Source organism: Orcinus orca, chromosome 18 (genome assembly GCF_937001465.1).
Source record: "Orcinus orca chromosome 18, mOrcOrc1.1, whole genome shotgun sequence".
Lineage (NCBI taxonomy): Eukaryota > Metazoa > Chordata > Mammalia > Artiodactyla > Delphinidae > Orcinus > Orcinus orca.
The window spans coordinates 65,443,840-65,461,122 of NC_064576.1; the positions used below are offsets into that span (position 1 = coordinate 65,443,840).

Sequence of the window (17,283 nt, forward strand, 5' to 3'; positions counted from 1 at the left end):
ATACCTATATATATATCACAATTCTTATATATGCACATATATGTGTATATCTTTGTACACAGCTCTGTTCAGTTATCAATACATCCTATGGATATTCTTAGTCCTCAGCTCCATCTTTGCTTCCTAAGGTACAGCCATAGTATTTTGACCCCTGTTGTGTCTGGCTAAGCACTCAGCACTTTGCTGTGGGTATAAAATGTTCAATAAATAAGCTTTGTTCACAGAATGGCTTAAAGCACTTTATGATGGTGTAAACATAAAATTATTTTATGTTTGAACAGAACTTGTGACTTGAACGATAACACTGTGTTCCTGTTGATGAGCTGGAGCCCCTGCGTGTAACCCTGACTCTCACTTTTCCTTTCCTTTCCCTGTAGTTTGTTGCTCAGCCCAACTGTCAACAGCTGCTGGCATCTCGCTGGTACGATGAGTTTCCCGGCTGGAGGAGAAGACACTGGGCCGTGAAGATGGTGACGTGTTTCATAATAGGACTTCTTTTTCCTGTCTTCTCTGTGTGCTACCTTATAGCTCCCAAAAGCCCCCTTGGACTGTTCATCCGAAAGCCATTTATCAAGTTCATCTGCCACACAGCATCCTATTTGACTTTTTTGTTCCTGCTGCTGCTTGCCTCTCAGCACATCGACAGGTCAGACTTGAACAGGCAAGGTCCACCACCAACCATCGTCGAGTGGATGATATTACCATGGGTCCTGGGTAAATGTGATACTATAGAAAATATAATCCAAACGTGTTGCTGCCATGGAATTTTGTTGCTCAGAAAAGAATATTCATTAAAGTTGGGGACATAGGAATGTTTAAAACAGGTTCTGACCATTGTAGCTCCAAGTCTTAATCCTCAAAGCTAAATAAATACTTCACAGACTGCGGTGGACCTGCCCCCAAATGCAGCCTACAAAACGTTAACTTTAGGTTTTAGAATTCCAGACTTTCATGACTTCAGGTCCCGTGAATGATTTTCTGGGTTTTGGTTTTTTTTTTTTTTTTAGTATGTTTGTCTTCTGAAGCCTTTCAACATGTCTCATTAGCCATATGTAAATAATCTTTTTAATTTTCTTAACAGATACACCTTCTAAAAGTACAAATTACTCTGCAGAATTAGTGATTCTGTACATAAAATAACTAACCATTTTTTTAAAATCAATTCATTTAAGTTTATCTTTGAAACTATATAGTAAAGCAAAATAATAGGAAATTAAACAGTAGGACATCCTCCATCTCTCTCTGTTCTTTTCATAGAAAAAAATTTTGTTTTAGATCTTCAGCAAATCATGGTAAGGTAGAAAACCTCAGAGTAGCTGGTAAAAACCTTGTTTTCCTTTCCTCTTGTTATTGAAGTCATAGTTAAAATTTAAAATTTAAGTATTCTTCCTTCTATCCTACTGTGGTTTGCTGAGAAATCACATTTTCTCAATTTAGCTCATCATTTTAAACCTCTCTGATATTATATCCATCTCAGCACTTATTAATTAGAAAATATGTGACAAATTTAATGATTCATAATCTCAGAAGATCAGTTTGGATTAACTGTCAAAACGGCTGGAGAGACTGTAAAATGAGGAAAAGGCAGGAAAAAAAAACCAGTATCTGAATCTGAGATAGATACACTTTTTAAAGATTACAAATACTGTAAGTACTGACAGTAAGAAATGTGCTTAGGAACAAGATTTGATGTCTTACAAATATTTCTATTAATTAAAAAAAACCCTTCTCAAGTGAATGTTAAAATAAGATACATTCTCAATCTGAAGTAAAGTGTGATCTTGGGATGGTTTATATAGTCTGTAAATGTCTTTTTGAATAAAACAATTATGACATAGCAATTGATATTAAATATAAAATTATCCTACCTGTATCCATTTAAATTAAATATCTCCCCATAGGAACCTGTTCTTTATTGAGTTTTCTTCATAGAAAATTTCTTGGGAACAATTCATAAGGAAGCTTTTGGAAGTCAAATTTCCCATTGTGTGTAACTTATATTGAATGTCTAAAAATCCTGGTGGCCCAAGTGAAACACAGAACATTTCACTTTGAAAAATGGTATAGATATAATGCAGCATAAGTAGATATAATACTTCTAGTCTTTTCTTTATACAGTCAATGAAAATATGTAGGGTACTTTCTATGGATTAAGGGCAGTACAGGGCAATAGTGAAACAAAAATTAAAAAAAGAAGAAAGAAAGAAAAAATGAAGAAAGAAAATGAAAGAAAAAGAAAGAAAAAGAAAGAAAGAGAAAGAAAGAAAGAAAGAAAGGAAAAGAAAGGAAGGAAGGAAGGAAGAAAGGAAGGAAAGAAAGAAAAAGAAAAGAAAAGATCTCTTCTCCTTATGAAGGTTAAATTTTACTGGAAGAAATGGATAATAAACAAACAATGAGATATGTGATATAATATCAGAAGTGGTATATAATATGAAAATTAGAAGCTCCAAACTTTGAATAATTCATAGAAGTAAAACAGTCATTGGCTGCCTCCTACATGCAAAACTTGTCACATAATTTTCCGTGAAAATTGGCTAGAAGAAACCGTATCCAAATTTCAGCTGAATGGTTAAATAAGGTAGAAATTTAATTATGAGAACTATAGTTCCAGCCAAAAGAAGTAGGTGCTAAAGGCAACCTTTCCTGAAGATATCCTGCAGAGGGAGTTCATTTATATGGGAATCTTTAGGATGAAAAGAGATGTTCTAGAATTTAAAAAATACCCATGAATGATCATCTTGCTTAAATAACAGAGCATGAGAAAAAGAATGTTTCTATATCAAATAGATCTGTCAAAACAGATTATTCATCAAGGCTGGTGAGTTCTGAGTGCCTCATATCTAAGGCTGAGTTCTAAGTGCTTTGCTAGAGTCATGATTATAACGGGTATTCTCCATGTTATTTGGCTGTAGAAGAAAAATGGATTTGAATACATGTCCAAGTTCTACCACTGAGAGACTATTAAATTATGGGTGGACACAATCTCTCAGGATTTTCTGTGTTTTCATCAATAAGATGAAAGATTCAGAGTGATAACTTCTTCAGTCCCACTGTGTCCTGTTATCCTGTCCTGGGGACCTATCATTATCGGTGCAGAGAAAATTGATCTTTTCGTTGGTGGGGAGAGGGAGTGGGTGGAGGGAAGAGGGCTAAAGACAACAGGGTAGGAATCCTTTAACCTTTTACCAGAAGTGTGATAGACGCAAAAAAAGCATGGTCTCATTTGCTGACTATATCAATGAACCTTCTATATTGCCTCACTCAGTCCTGCTGTTTGGTAAAGTGAGTGACTGTACATTTCATGGTCCCTGCATTGTAAGGCTCTAGGTTTATAATAACAAGACTTCACGACTTACGGAGAAGTGTGTGGCTTGTGTTTCCCTCATCATGTTAATGTTCCCAGTGACTGAATGAAGTTCTGCGCATGGGTTTTTCTCAAGTCTCCTTGAACCGACTTAGGTTTTCAACTCATGTCACCTCTGTGAGTTGCTTGTTCTGTAAAGAAATATTTTTTCATTTTACTAAACTTCCTTTCCTTCCATTTTCAGATTTTTCCCAGACCTATGATACTGTAGTTTAAGGGAAATGATTACTTTGATACTTCTCATTTTGTTTATCCTGGCAAAAAGACTTTTGCTTTACTTGTTTTATATATTTATATCATAAATTTCCAACTTTTTTGAATAGAAAATTTTTCTAACTTTAAAGCTTATCCTCTCAAATCAATCCCTTTATCTGAAGAAGTATGGTTTTTGCTTGGGAATTTCCATGTTATATACTTTGCTGTGTTTCAGCAATAAGATTATACAACATGACAGATCCAGATACCTTGTGATTTAGTTCAGTGGAGAATAATGTTTCTGTGTTATTTTCACTGTCTTTCCTGTTGAAGTTCAACATCTTTTTGACTATATAAATTGAAGTCTATTGAGTTTGATATCTTTAGAAGAGAATCTACAGTGGTCCTTATATCCTTTCGCTGTGGTGTGATTGATAAATTGTAGCTCATCTCTAGCAAAGCTTTTCGAATTATTTTTCCTTCAGATTGAAGGTTATCAACCCTTCTTTTCTCCCATCAAATAACCTCTAGAGATCGTCTTACCTAAGTTTGCTGTCAGGATGAATTTAGCATATAAGCAAAGAAATTTAAAAGCCTGATAAAGGGATAAAAATTATGATTCTGGTCATCTTGAGAGATACAGTTTTAAGCAACAGAGAAAACTAATCACAGATAATTCCGTTAGAACTCTGTCAGTAGAAAGGTAGATTCTAGACAGATAGACACCAGTATATTTCTCAGATTGTCAAATTACCCATTTGAACTAGAGTAAAAAGTAAAACAACAGTTTCATCCTGCATGCATATGGCCTGATAACAGAGCTATGCTTTTCAATTTCAATAGAGAGAAAGTATCACCGGGAAGACTGTGATGGATTAAAAGAAGCCTGGGGTCAGATCAGAGACATGTCTACTTCTGTATTCTGTTGTGTCATGACCCCAAGGCTCTTAATTTATTAAAGGTTTGATTTTAACAATATAATACTAAGGATATGAAATGAATATAATATTCATATGAGAAACTCATTTTTATATAGAATTTAAATGCAAACTAAATATAGCATGTTATATGTAGAATGCGTATTATGAGAATTCATCTAAATTAAAGCAGAAGTTTTAACTCCAGTAGATGTCATTTGTTTCTGGAGATAATGTGGAGTAAAATGTGAAAAAAAAAACTTTTTTGAATGCTAATTTTTAAAGCCTTCCCAAAACTAGATTGGATTTTTCCACAGAATCCATTATAACTCAACTGTAACAATTAAATTTGTGTCATAGCTTCTTCTCCTGCAAAAAAAAAAAAAAGTGTGCATATATATGAAACATCCAGATTAGACTTAAGTTATCACTTAGCAAAAAGAATATGAAATTGATAACATTTTCCACAAAAGAAGTAGAATGTTAATGAAAGCTATCATATTAATAAAGCAGGAAATACCTTGTTCCCAATGAGAATACTGCCGAATGGCTGCTGAAGTGACTTGATATTATGTGTGTGCTTAAGAATATGTCATAATTATATAGCATATAAATCTGTGCATGCTGAGAATGGTGAACTGAGGAAAAGATATATCAGAGGAAGAGATATGAGATCTGTTAAAAATAGCTTCTAGGGCTTCCCTGGTGGTGCAGTGGTTGGAAATCCACCTGCCAATGCAGGGGATGCGGGTTCGTGCCCCGGAACGGGAAGATCCCACATGCCCCGGAGCGGCTAGGCCCGTGAGCCATGGCCGCTGAGCCTGCGCGTCCGGAGCCTGTGCTCCGCAATGGGAGAGGCCACAACAGTGAGAGGCCCGAGTACCGCAAAAAAAAAAAAAAAAAAGCTTCCAGTGAATTTCTAGGCATAAATTAAGAATTGCTCATAAGATCCAGATTCTGTCTTGCCTATAATACATACTTATTTAACAATTTTTCTGCAACAAAACTGGCCTCTCATTTTCATAATTTATTTTATATTTTTATCTTTTAAAGGGTTGATATTAGCAAATCTGAAAATTTCAACAAGGCCTGCCAAATGGAAAATAAAAAATGGTGATCACGTTCACATCTAGATAAAGACTCAGGGACAAACAATCCTGTATATATTCTTTCTTTCTTATTACCATTTCTTCATCTTTTGTCTAAAAGGCATTAAGATCACATGCCTTCAGGTACTCGTACTTTCAGCCTCACCCTTCAATTATCCGTCTTCCCCCAAATTAAGAATTATAAGAAACAAGTCTATAGATTTCCCCACTCTCTCCCTTGACTAGGTATTCTAACCACCTCAGCAAACTAGCTGCAGACACATATAGACAACTCAAACACAGCTGCAGAACATCCGTTTATTAATTTAAAGGGATATTTTAATTTTCCAGAAAACCAGATAATCATTGCAGCATGACATAGAATTCTCATTTTCCTGTTTATTTGTGAGGAAGAAATTTTAAAGTCATCTTTACCAAGATTTATCAAGACTAACACAGTAAAATCTCAAACAACAAAGTATTCATATAGTTGTAAATTGTTCAGTGTGCACACACCATTGCTGACCAAATGACTTCCTTTTCTATTTTTTAATACTTTTTATTGGTGTACAGTTGATTTACAGTGTTGTGTTAGTTTCAGGTGTACAGAAAAGTGAATCAGTTATACGTATACATATACCCACTCTTTTTTAGATTCTTTCCCCATATAAGCCATTACAGACTATTGACTTCTTTAGTGGAGAGAAAATTAAGTCTTTTAGGTCATATATGCAATACAAATTTGGTGCACCAACAAGTGAAATCTACAGGCCTTGGGAGAATGTTTGACGACCGTGGTTCTGATGGTTCAAGGGAAGAGGAGAAAAGATAGGAAAAGAGGAGTACATAGGAAATGAGGGAGGGTCAGAGTAAAAGATTGGCGGTAAGCTGGAAGTGGTTTCTGTTAGTTCAGAATAACAATAATGGTAATAGTAGTGATGGTGGTAATAACAATAGAAACTAAGAAATTTGGCACTGTGCTAAGTGATTCAAATGTGTGTTTTTATTTGAACTTCATAGTCAACTCCACTTTACGTATAATAAATGATGTTAGTATCTCATTTAATAGAGAGGAAATAGGCTTAGAAAAGTGAGATCACTTTCCTAGGTTCAAGGAGCTAACAAATGGTAGATACTAGATTCAAACTCCAGTTAGTCTAACTCCAGAGCTAGAGCCTTTATCGTCCATAAATACTGCCCTCGGAGTGTGAGAAATGGAATTTAAAGGGGCAAAAACAGCCCAAGAACTCAAGTTTCCATCCACAGACTTCTTTCCTGTTTTCTCTGCCTCTGTTTACCAACTTAAGTCTTTACAAAGGTCAAATTTGAGTGGACCACGTTTCTAATTTATTAAAGATGCAACGCTCTTTGAGATACACACTTGATATAATTTCCTATTGAAGGTGATGCTTGTTAATATAGCGAACTTACCGTTGCCATCAGCATCACATCAGCAGGACCCTCCATCTTCGTCTCCACCACCGGTCTCTGTTCTAAAACACATGCATTATAAATGGTTCCCTAATACTGACAGAAGCAATTTCTATTCTAAGAAAGAAAGAATAAAGTCCTTTGCCATGACCTTGAGATGCTTCCCTTTTAGTTTCCATGTTCACTTGCTAAGACCTAAAGCTAAATTTCCTTGCTTCCAGGGATATCATTAATTTTTTAATCTTTCATTGGTGTGTATATGTATGTGTGTGTGTAGCGGGTCTTCAGGAAATGTAAAGAGATAATTATATTTCTTTTGCACATAATTGTTTCAAAAATAGAAGCTTATAGTAGGTGGAAAGTGGTAATCTTCATAGTGAAAAATTAATAATCACTCATTCAAAAATATTTATTAAGCAACTACTGCCACTCATTGAAAAGGTGACTTAAGACCTGAGGAATATTTATTCATTGTTTTTCCACCTACATAAATATATAATGCCTTAGTTCTCATGGAAAATTTTAAATTAAACAGAAATCCTATAAAAAGTCTAATACTGCATTGACAGAAACATTTTACTTGATTTTTAAGTTACTACATTTATGTCGTAAGCAATCTGATGAGCTAGAATTCTAAAGTTCTACATTTTTTACATCTTAATCGAAAACTAGCATTGTATTGTTCCTTGGCACAGTTTCAAAACGTGTACTTCCTTAATTGTATATTCCTAATGTTTTTCCTCTAAATGTTAAATTGATGCTATCAAAACTGTAGTAATTTAAGGGTTTTTAGATGTCTTCAAACTAAGCATATTTGACTATTCACTGTCCCTTTAAGTCAGAGTTTCTTGAAACGTGGTGTGCTGACTATAATCATAATCACTGTGAATTTTTTATGAAAAATTTAGATTTTGAATTCTCCCCTTGGTTGACTGATTCAGAAATTTCAGAGGTCTTTAAACACTAAAGATTAAGAAACAATTCTAGAAACCAAATTTTATGCAGGTTTCGTATTTAGTTCCGATTTCAGCTTTATTGAGGAATTGAGACTCATTAGAATCTAAACATGAAATGGTTTAACCTTTTCCAATCACTCTTCCCAACCACCCTGCACCAAATATCCTTTCCCTTCACTATCTGTCTGGTAGATATCATCAATTTCCTGAAATTTTGAGTTATTAAAAAGTAGTCCCAGTTCAGTTTAAAACAGGAAGCTTACCATCAGTTGAAAGCTCTCCTCTTCCCCACAAAGGCCTGACACGTGCATCAAAGGACCCGGAAATATTCATTTTTTGCTCATCCTTCGACCCCAACACTGGAATGGAAGGAGGGACATAGACTTTTTCTGTTCTCCCCATTGCTTGGTTTCTGCAGGCAAGAAGGATGTCAGGAAAAGTTAGAAGTCTTCTTTACCTCCTTGGTACCCTGGTCACAGCTCTTCCCTTGTTGGTTGTCTGCATCTCTGGCTTATACTGAGTGGCCTATGTGACAGGTCTTGACCCTCTGACTCTCCTGATGGGTCCATGAGTGTTCTTTAGAGGGTCCTGTGTACCTGCACACTACATAGTTCTCTGAATCCGAGTTTCAGCTCTGCCTGACATCTTCCAGTCTGGGAACTCATAACCAGCAGTTGGCCCCTTTATGGGTCCTGTGACCCTAGTAAGGGCAGGAGAACAAGATGGCTAAAGCCCGGCTTCTTCCTGTGATAAGCACTAGCTCCCCCAAGAGATCACAAAACCTTACTTCCTCAGGTGGCAAGGGGCCAGGCTGCTGCCAGCTCCCCAGCTGCCTGGGGAAGACCCACTGTTGGTTTGTTTCCCCTGAAGTGCAAGCCAAGTGAGAGACGAGCAGCCCAAGTGCTTGGGAAGATGCCCCAGCAGGCGTTAAGAGCCAGCTTCTCCTTGCAGAAACCCCCATCTTTGTGAGGCGTTTTCGTGGAGTCTCCTACACTTGACCTAGGGAGGTGGCGGTGCTGGTGAGGTCGCTAGCACCCGAACTGCAGTGCCCTGAGCTCACAGCTCTCTGGGCCCCTCTTCCCAGCGTTCTCTCTGTATAACCCATGGGTTAGAGTGTGGCAGGAGGCTGGTAGCAGATATGGTCCTCACCCCTCAGGAATCCCCAGCGGGAAGGGCTGCAGTTTTCTGGACGCTCTCTTCAGAAACTGGATACTCGAGGCTCTTTATCTTTGTTTGGGTTTTAAGAAGAACGCTGAGACCGTAGCAGCCGCCCCTTAACTTAGTGCCTCTTATGGGTCTGGCATAATGTGAGTCTCTACTGAGTAAAATAACTGCATTTAGATTTCTTTTTGTACAAAAGCAGAATTTTGACAAGAAACTACCTTTTTGTTTCCTGACTTGGGGAGGGAATAAAACCCTCCAGCGAAGAAGAATTCTTTTTTGTTGCCTTTATCTTCATTGATTGGTGCCACAGCCTGGATTTCAGTGTTCTGTCAAGGGACTTCCAAGGCCAGATCCCTCGACTAGCTCTGGGGCTGCTGTAAAAAGCCCTCAGAGGTGTCGCAGGTGAAAAGCTGACTTGCTCTTTGCTTGGGGTTATTTACTCTTCGTGTAAATACTGACAGCAAGAAAGGAGAGGCGAGAGGTCTGTGTGCAGAGCTACACATTTCTCACGTGAAATCGAGGCTGCTAAGTGCAGCATCGGAGGTCTGCCTGCTCCATCCGCCCCCCACAGCCAGCTTCACGTGATGGGCTATGACAGAATAGCCCTGGTGAAAACTGTTATGGGAAAGGTAGAAAACAATAGCCCAGACTTCCAGGCATCCACAAATATTTTTAAAGGAAGTTCTCTGACTCACTGGTACTGCGATCTTTCCGTGGTTGGTCCCTGCAGTCTTAGATCAATGCTTGTAATTAGACTTCCACCACCACGCTGAGAAATCATGTCACCTGTTTATAAACAGCAGAGAATAACTTTGAAATGTTCCCATTGTGGGACCAGCACAAACATTTTCTGACAGAAGCTCCCTCAAGCTTTGTTTGCTTTAGTCGTTTTTTGGTTACCATGAATAGTTTACTATCTGGATGCATGTTTCAGCCAGTTAATAGCACCTTCTAGTTTTTCTAAAGGCTTGTTTCTTCTAAAATTTCGGTGAATATTGCCAGAATAGAGGAAACTTGGTATTTCACTAACGTGCTCATAACAAATAGAAATCAATGTCATCAAACAAGGATGTGGTGATACAGGAAGTGATCCAAACAGCTGTAGGAAGTGATCCTACAGTCTGGTGCTTTGAAAACAAAAGATCCCAAACCCCATTAGCCAACCAGCACTGACTGACAGTCTCATTTACAGTTCAGGTTGAAAAAACAGTGGGCTAAGTCCTCAATTTCATCAGGATCTCTGTTTTTTCCATACAGTTGTGCCTTTCCAAAGTCAGGAGTAATATAATTTTTGTATAATTCAGAAGGTTAGATTTTATGTCTATTCTTTGAACTCCAAAGGAACTGTAATATATCCGAATTGTGAGTTTTTGTTTTGACTCTTCTTCAGAAACCTTAGAGGTCATCTATTGAAGTGTCATGTCCTTGAACCTGTCTAATAGGAACAGAGTCTGCTCAGATATTAAGGGGCTCCAGGTTAAAATGCTGCTTTCTACTGAGCTCCTAACTGCTTCTTCATACCTCCTTCCCCTCTAAAGCAGTTAGTTTTGGTGTCTTTACTCTTTTACATAATTACCCACAAAATATTTGAAGTTCCGTATTTTGGTGACTTAATAATCCCATTTGGCTTTCCAGTTGGGTAGAAGCAAAAAAAGAGATACAATTTATCTATAAAGGGAAATAAAATATAAACCCTCTTGTTGGTTAGTAGGTATTTTTAAATATATTTCATTTTAAAATACATACAAAATTTGAAAACACCAGAATCACAAATTCATAAAGTTGGAATGACCTTTAGAGGTCCAGTGGAACAAGTCTCCACTCATTGCTAGAATTTCTCTGGAGTATGACTGATCAAAGACATTCCAGGCTCTGCATTGGAATCGTAACCTCAAACGGTGATCCATTCCAGTTTGGGGACAACTCTGCCAGAGAATCCCCCTTACATTGGGCAAGAAGGTTCCGTTCTATAACTTTCATATCATAGATCCAATTTCTGCTTTCTGGGGCAGACCAAAGCTGGTGTGTGCCCTCTGGTACAGAAAAGCTTTTAATCTCTCATGTCAGCTATTGTGATGACTGATTTTCATAGAATATTGATAATTCAAACAGGAAGAATCAGTGTCTGGCTTATTTATACCATTAAGGTAGAATTATATATACTTCTTGTATGATTCTATCTATAGAATTCTGTGATAATCCAAACCTTTCTTTTTTTGAAGTGAGATAACTGAAACCTAGAAGGACGAGACTACTGGCTAAGATTACAAAGCTGATTACTAGTTGAGCTGAGCCTGGCAATTCACTCACCTGACTTTATCACTATGCCTTCTGATGAAAGTGAACTTGAATGCATTTGTTCAGTCAACGATTGCAATGCTCACATCGCCTCCTCTCTGGGAATTGGCAAAGTTTCAAGCAAAACAAAACAAATAAGCTCCACTGTGAAATCTCAGGAGTAAGAAAATATTGTCTAAGAGCACTGCCTAAGGAGACTGGTATCCTGTTCTGGTTTCTCCACTAACTGGCTTTAGTCACACGGCCTCTTGGGGCCTTAGATTTCTTATGTAGGTTGTGGTTGCGTGCTGGATTCTGAGACTGTACCCAGGCTCAGTAGGAAAAAGCACCACGAATGTGTGAGAGGAGAGTATTTCCATGAGTACCGAACATTTTTCCTCATTGCATAATATAAATTGTAAGTTTCCCACAAGCTATAAAATCAGTGCGTGTATCACATCTTATTCAGATCTTATATATTCCTTTCTTCAATAAGGAGTCAGTGATCATTATCACCTCCCCAAATATGCCCAATTTTATCTGAGTTCTCAAGAGAGATTTATTTATGAAAGAAACTTCAAAGGGGAAGCTGGATATAACAACAAATCTAGAATAAAGCTGTGGTCTACAGCAGACTTTAAAATGCACTCTATATTTAATTCAACTGAAATCAGTCCTCATCTGGGTTCTTAATTTAAATGTGACAAAATTTTAAAATAAAACTTTATTAATAATATTAAATAACTATTGCTAGTTTTCACTAAATAATTATGGACTAATATACTTTTATTTCTTCCAGAGTTCTATTGTGCAAATTTTCAAACACATCTATCAGCAATATATCACAATTGATACTTTATTATATTTCTTTATTTTAAATCTAACCCTATTTCCATTGTCCAGCATAAATCTCTCATAATTTTTGCTGCCACTACTTTTAAATTTTTAAAATTTTTTACTATTTTAAACTTTTGCTGCCACTACTTTAAAATTTTTTTTTCTAGGGCACAGGTATATAAAATGTTGACAAACACATACAATCATATAGCACCACCACAATCAAGATATAGGACAAACTGTGGCCCAGTAGGCCAAATCAGGCCCTTTGACAGTTTTTATAAATAGTTTCATTATAACAAAGCCACACTCATTCATTAATTGCAAAGCCTAAATTATTTATTTTCTGGCCCTTTACAAAATAAGTATGATGGTAGATTTTTTTCCCAAAATATCTGTTGATGTGACAAATTGCATTGATTGATTCTTAAATTTTCAAACAATCTTGCATTTCTGGGAAAAACAGCATTTGGTCATGACTTATTATTAAGTTTATATATTACTGTATTTAATTTACTAATATCTGTTGAGGATTTTATGCATATTCAAAGGGTTATTAGCGTGTAGTTTTCTTTGTATTATTTTTGTATGACTTTTTATCAGAATAATACATACTTTTTAAACATTTTTTCTTGTAATTTTGTAAGTGTTTGATTAGCACTGGCATTATTTTTTCCTTAAATGTTTGGTAGAATCACCATGAAGGAACTGGACCTGAATTTTTCTTTGCTGGAAGGTTTTTAACTATGAATTCATTTTCTTTAATGAATATAGGACAATTCAGGTTATTCTATGTCCTCTTATGTGAGTTAGGAAGGTTATGTCTTTCCGGGAAAATGTCCAGTTTATTTAAGTTGTGAAATTTATGAGTATCAAGTTCATTTTATCACTTATCCTTATGAAGTCTGTAAGATCTGTATTTATGTCCCTTCTTTCATTTCTGATATGGATCATTTATATCTTCTTTTTTTTTCTTGACCATTCTAGCTAGACTTTTATCAATTTTAGTGACCATTTCAGAGAATTAGATTCTGTTTTCATTGACTTTTCTCAAGTTTTATATTTTAAAATTTATTGATTTCTGCTTTAAAATTTTCTTTCTTCTGTTTGTTTTGGGTTTAATTTGCTCTTCTTTTCAGTGTCACAGTTGAAGCTGAGATCACTGATTTGAGACCTTTATTGTTTTCTAATTAAGCATTCTACTCTAAGTACTGTGTTAACTGCATCACAGAACTTTCAGTTGTATTTTCATTTGTAATCATTTCAAAATATTATCTAATTATTCTGTTAATTTCTCTTTAACCAAAAGTTATCAGAAGCATATTATTTAATTGCAAAATATTTGGGGATTTTGAGGTACATTTTATAACTGACTTTTTGTTTGCTATGTTGTCATGGTAAACATTTCAACATTTCAACATGTATAAATATGTTGAAGTTATATAGTCTATCTTAGTGAATGTTCCATGTGCACTTCAAAAAAATGTCTTCTGCTATTTTCTTTTTTTTTTTTAACATCTTTCTTGGAGTATAATTGCTTTACAATGGTGTGTTAGTTTCTGCTTTATAACAAAGTGAATCAGTCACACATATACATATGTTCCCATATCTCTTCCCTCTTGCGTCTCTCTCCCTCCCACCCTCCCTATCCCACCCCTCTATGTGGTCACAAAGGACCGAGCTGATCTCCCTGTGCTATGCGGCTGCTTCCCACTAGCTATCTGTTTTACGTTTGGTAGTGTATATATGTCCATGCCACTCTCTCACTTTGTCCCAGCTTACCCTTCCCCCTCCCCATATCCTCAAGTCCATTCTCTAGTAGGTCTGTGTCTTTATTCCCATCTTACCCCTAGGTTCTTCATGACCTTTTTTTTTTTCTTAGATTCCATATATATGTGTTATCTTCTGCTATTTTCAGACTGTTGGTAGTGTTGTTCAGAACTTCTATATTCTTACTAAACTTCTGCCTACTGATTCATTTACTTATAGAGAGGAAAAGTAAAGACTATAATTGTACCTTTCTCTATTTGTATTTAAATTCTATGGCATCTTGCATTATCAGGTTATTTTGTTAGCTGCATTCATATTTAGGACTGTTCTGCCTTCAGAGTGATTTGACCTTTTTATCCTATGTTATATCCCTGTACATACCCAGTAACACTTCTTCTGAAATATATCTAGTCTTACATTAATATAACCATCTAAGTTTTTTTGAATTAGTATTTCATGGTAACGTTGTTATTCCTTTATGTTTAACCTATCGATGAATTGTCATATAGTTGTGTTTTGCATCTTTATTCTATGTGAACATCTCTGTCTTTTAAGTAGTGTGTTTAGACCCTACCTTTCATTCAACGTAATTTTTGATATTGACAGAATTAAAATCTACCCTATTGTTTTTCCTATTTGCCCCATCTATTGCTGTATTTTTCCCTTTTTTTTCTGCCTGTTCTTGCATCATTTATTATAACTCCATGTTTATTTACATTTGTGGCTATTTATGCATTTAAAAATATTTTGAGAGAAAGCCCTAGGATTTACAATGTAAAATTTAATTTATCACAGTCAAACTTCAAATAATATTTTGCTTTGCATGTAGTATAAGAACCTTATGATAGTTTGTTTCTAATTCCTCTTCCTCATCTTCTGTGCTAATGTTGTCATATGTTTTACCTTTACATATGTTATACATGTTATAAACCACAATACATTTTTGCTATATGCTATTTTTGCTTTATGCAGTCAATGATCTGTTAGAGCAATTTGAAATAAGAAAAACTATTTTATATTTATTTTCATTTTAACAGTTCCTGCATAGAGATTTTTATTTCTTTTTATAAACCTAAATTTCTGTTTAATATCATATACGTTCTGCCTAAAAAATATCCCTTTAGCATTTCTTGTAGCATGGGTCTCTGTCTGAATTTTTGATTGTCTGAAAAAAGTTTTTCACTACCCTTCATTTATTAGAGATATTTGTGCTGTGTATAGAATTCTGGATTGACTTTTTTTCTTTTCAGCACTTTAATGATGTCAGTCTGTCCTGCGTGGTTTCAGATAATCAGTTTGATATCAGTCCTATATTTCTTCCTTTGTATGCAACGTGTCTTTTATATCCACCCACCCCCTCCCTGTGATGTCTTCAATAATTTTTCTTTATCTTTTTTTGAACAGTTTGAGTATGATGTAACATGGTGCTCATGTGCTCATACGTGTGTATTTTGTGAGGGTATTTATTCTGCCTATGCAGAAGGTTAGACAGAAGTGTATAGCATTTATGCTTGAAAATGGACATACCTCTTCTGCTAGAACATTAGTGCAGGAATTTGACACAATATAATCAGGAGCTGAGCTGGGTTTGGGTTTCATTGTTGCTACAATCAGTTTCAGCCTACCATACACTTCTGCTTAGAGTGGTGTTATGGGCTACAAGTCTTTGCCCCCCCCCCACAAAAGTCACACACTGAAATCCTGACTCACAATGTGATGGTTTTTGGAGGTGGAGCCTTTGGGAGGCAATTGGGTCATGAGTGTGGAGCCCTCAAGAATGGGATTAGTGCCCTTATAAGAACAGACCAGAGAGCTAGCTCGCTTTCTTTCTGCCAAGTGAGGATCCACAGAGAGGTCAGCAGTCTGCAACATGAAAGAGGGCCCTCACCAGAGCCTGACCCTGATACCCTGATCTTAGACTTGTAGCCTCCGGATCTATGAAAAGTAAATTTCTGTTGTTTATAAAACAGCTCATCTATGATGCTTTGTTATAGCAGCCTGAACAGACTAAGACAAGTGGGGAAGAGGATTATTATCAGAATTCCTGCTCCACCCACAGCTTTTGGCCTTCCTTGAGCACCTCTGCCTCTGAGGGACTTACTATCCATATGTTTGCCACTCCTCCAGTGGTTGTCAGCTTCTGCTTCTTACTCGGTGTTTGTCAGCCTGGTGATGTGAGGCAGGAAGCTTGTCTGTTGTCTAGGTCTAGGGTCAGACTTAGGTAAAACTACACCTGGGTGGAGCTTCTCAGTGATCCAAATCTTCCTTCTCAAGGCAGTAAAACTGTGCAGGTCATGTGCCGAAGAGAGTTTCCTGCCCTTCCTCCTGTGGTAGGAAGTCTCTAAGGATATTAGTATAAACTCTAGGCCCTGGACTGTTTTCTGCTTCTCCCACAGGGCTAACATGTTCTGCTTCATAGGGGAGAGGAGCTTGGGTAGGGCTTTGTGCCTTCCCCCCAGAACCAGCCTCTTGAGCAGTGGTGAGGTCTATGGAGATGAGCTTACTAGTGAGTGGACGCCCCCCTGTGTCTCCCAGGGGTTCTGTCCTCTCACACTAGCTCACAGCCTTTAGAATTTTGTTTAAGAAGGTTTTCTGAAATTGTCCTTCTCTCTTGTATGATGCCAGTGTTTCTTTTTTTTTTTTTTTTTTTTGCGGTACGCGGGCCTCTCACTGTTGTGGCCTCTCCCGTTGCAGAGCACAGGCTCTGGACGCGCAGGTTCAGCGGCCATGGCTCACGGGCCCAGCCGCTCCGTGGCATGTGGGATCTTCCCAGACCGGGGCACGAACCCGTGTCCCCTGCATCGGCAGGTGGACTCTCAACCACTGTGCCACCAGGGAAGCCCGATGCCAGTGTTTCTTACCCTGCACTCTGCCACAGGGGAACTAATGCTCACCTCGTCACTCTCTTTACAGGAACCTGTTTTTCTTTGAAGTATAGGCTCCTTGGTTTCTCACCTCTCTGACGGATTCATGAAAAGTCATAATTCTATAGTTATATGACTTTTTCTTGCTTTTAGTGTAGGACAGATATGAAACTCTGTGCTACCCACATTCAATGTTTCAAACTATCATTACCTTAAAAGTCATGTTGTTTTCTTGCTTTAATATAGCTTTAAAATCATATTTATCCTTTTAATATTTCCTGATTCTAGATATTTTGATATCTTTCTTTCTCATCATTAGGCTGTAAAAATAGATTTATGAAAATTTAATACGATTATGGAAGTAGAATAATGATATACAGTGATATTTTTAAGTGCTTTCTAATATTTGAAAATAAAATC

General features: G+C 36.8%; 1 protein-coding gene across 2 annotated transcripts in view; it reads left to right on the forward strand.

Moving 5' to 3' along the window:
* TRPC4 (transient receptor potential cation channel subfamily C member 4) overlaps positions 1-17,283 on the forward strand; it is a 161,996-nt gene that overhangs the window by 109,479 nt on the left and 35,234 nt on the right. For both annotated transcript variants that reach the window (XM_049701357.1, XM_033410077.2), the window contains exon 4: positions 378-714. In XM_049701357.1, coding sequence (XP_049557314.1) covers positions 378-714 — 337 coding nt within the window. The remainder of the gene's footprint in view (positions 1-377; positions 715-17,283) is intronic.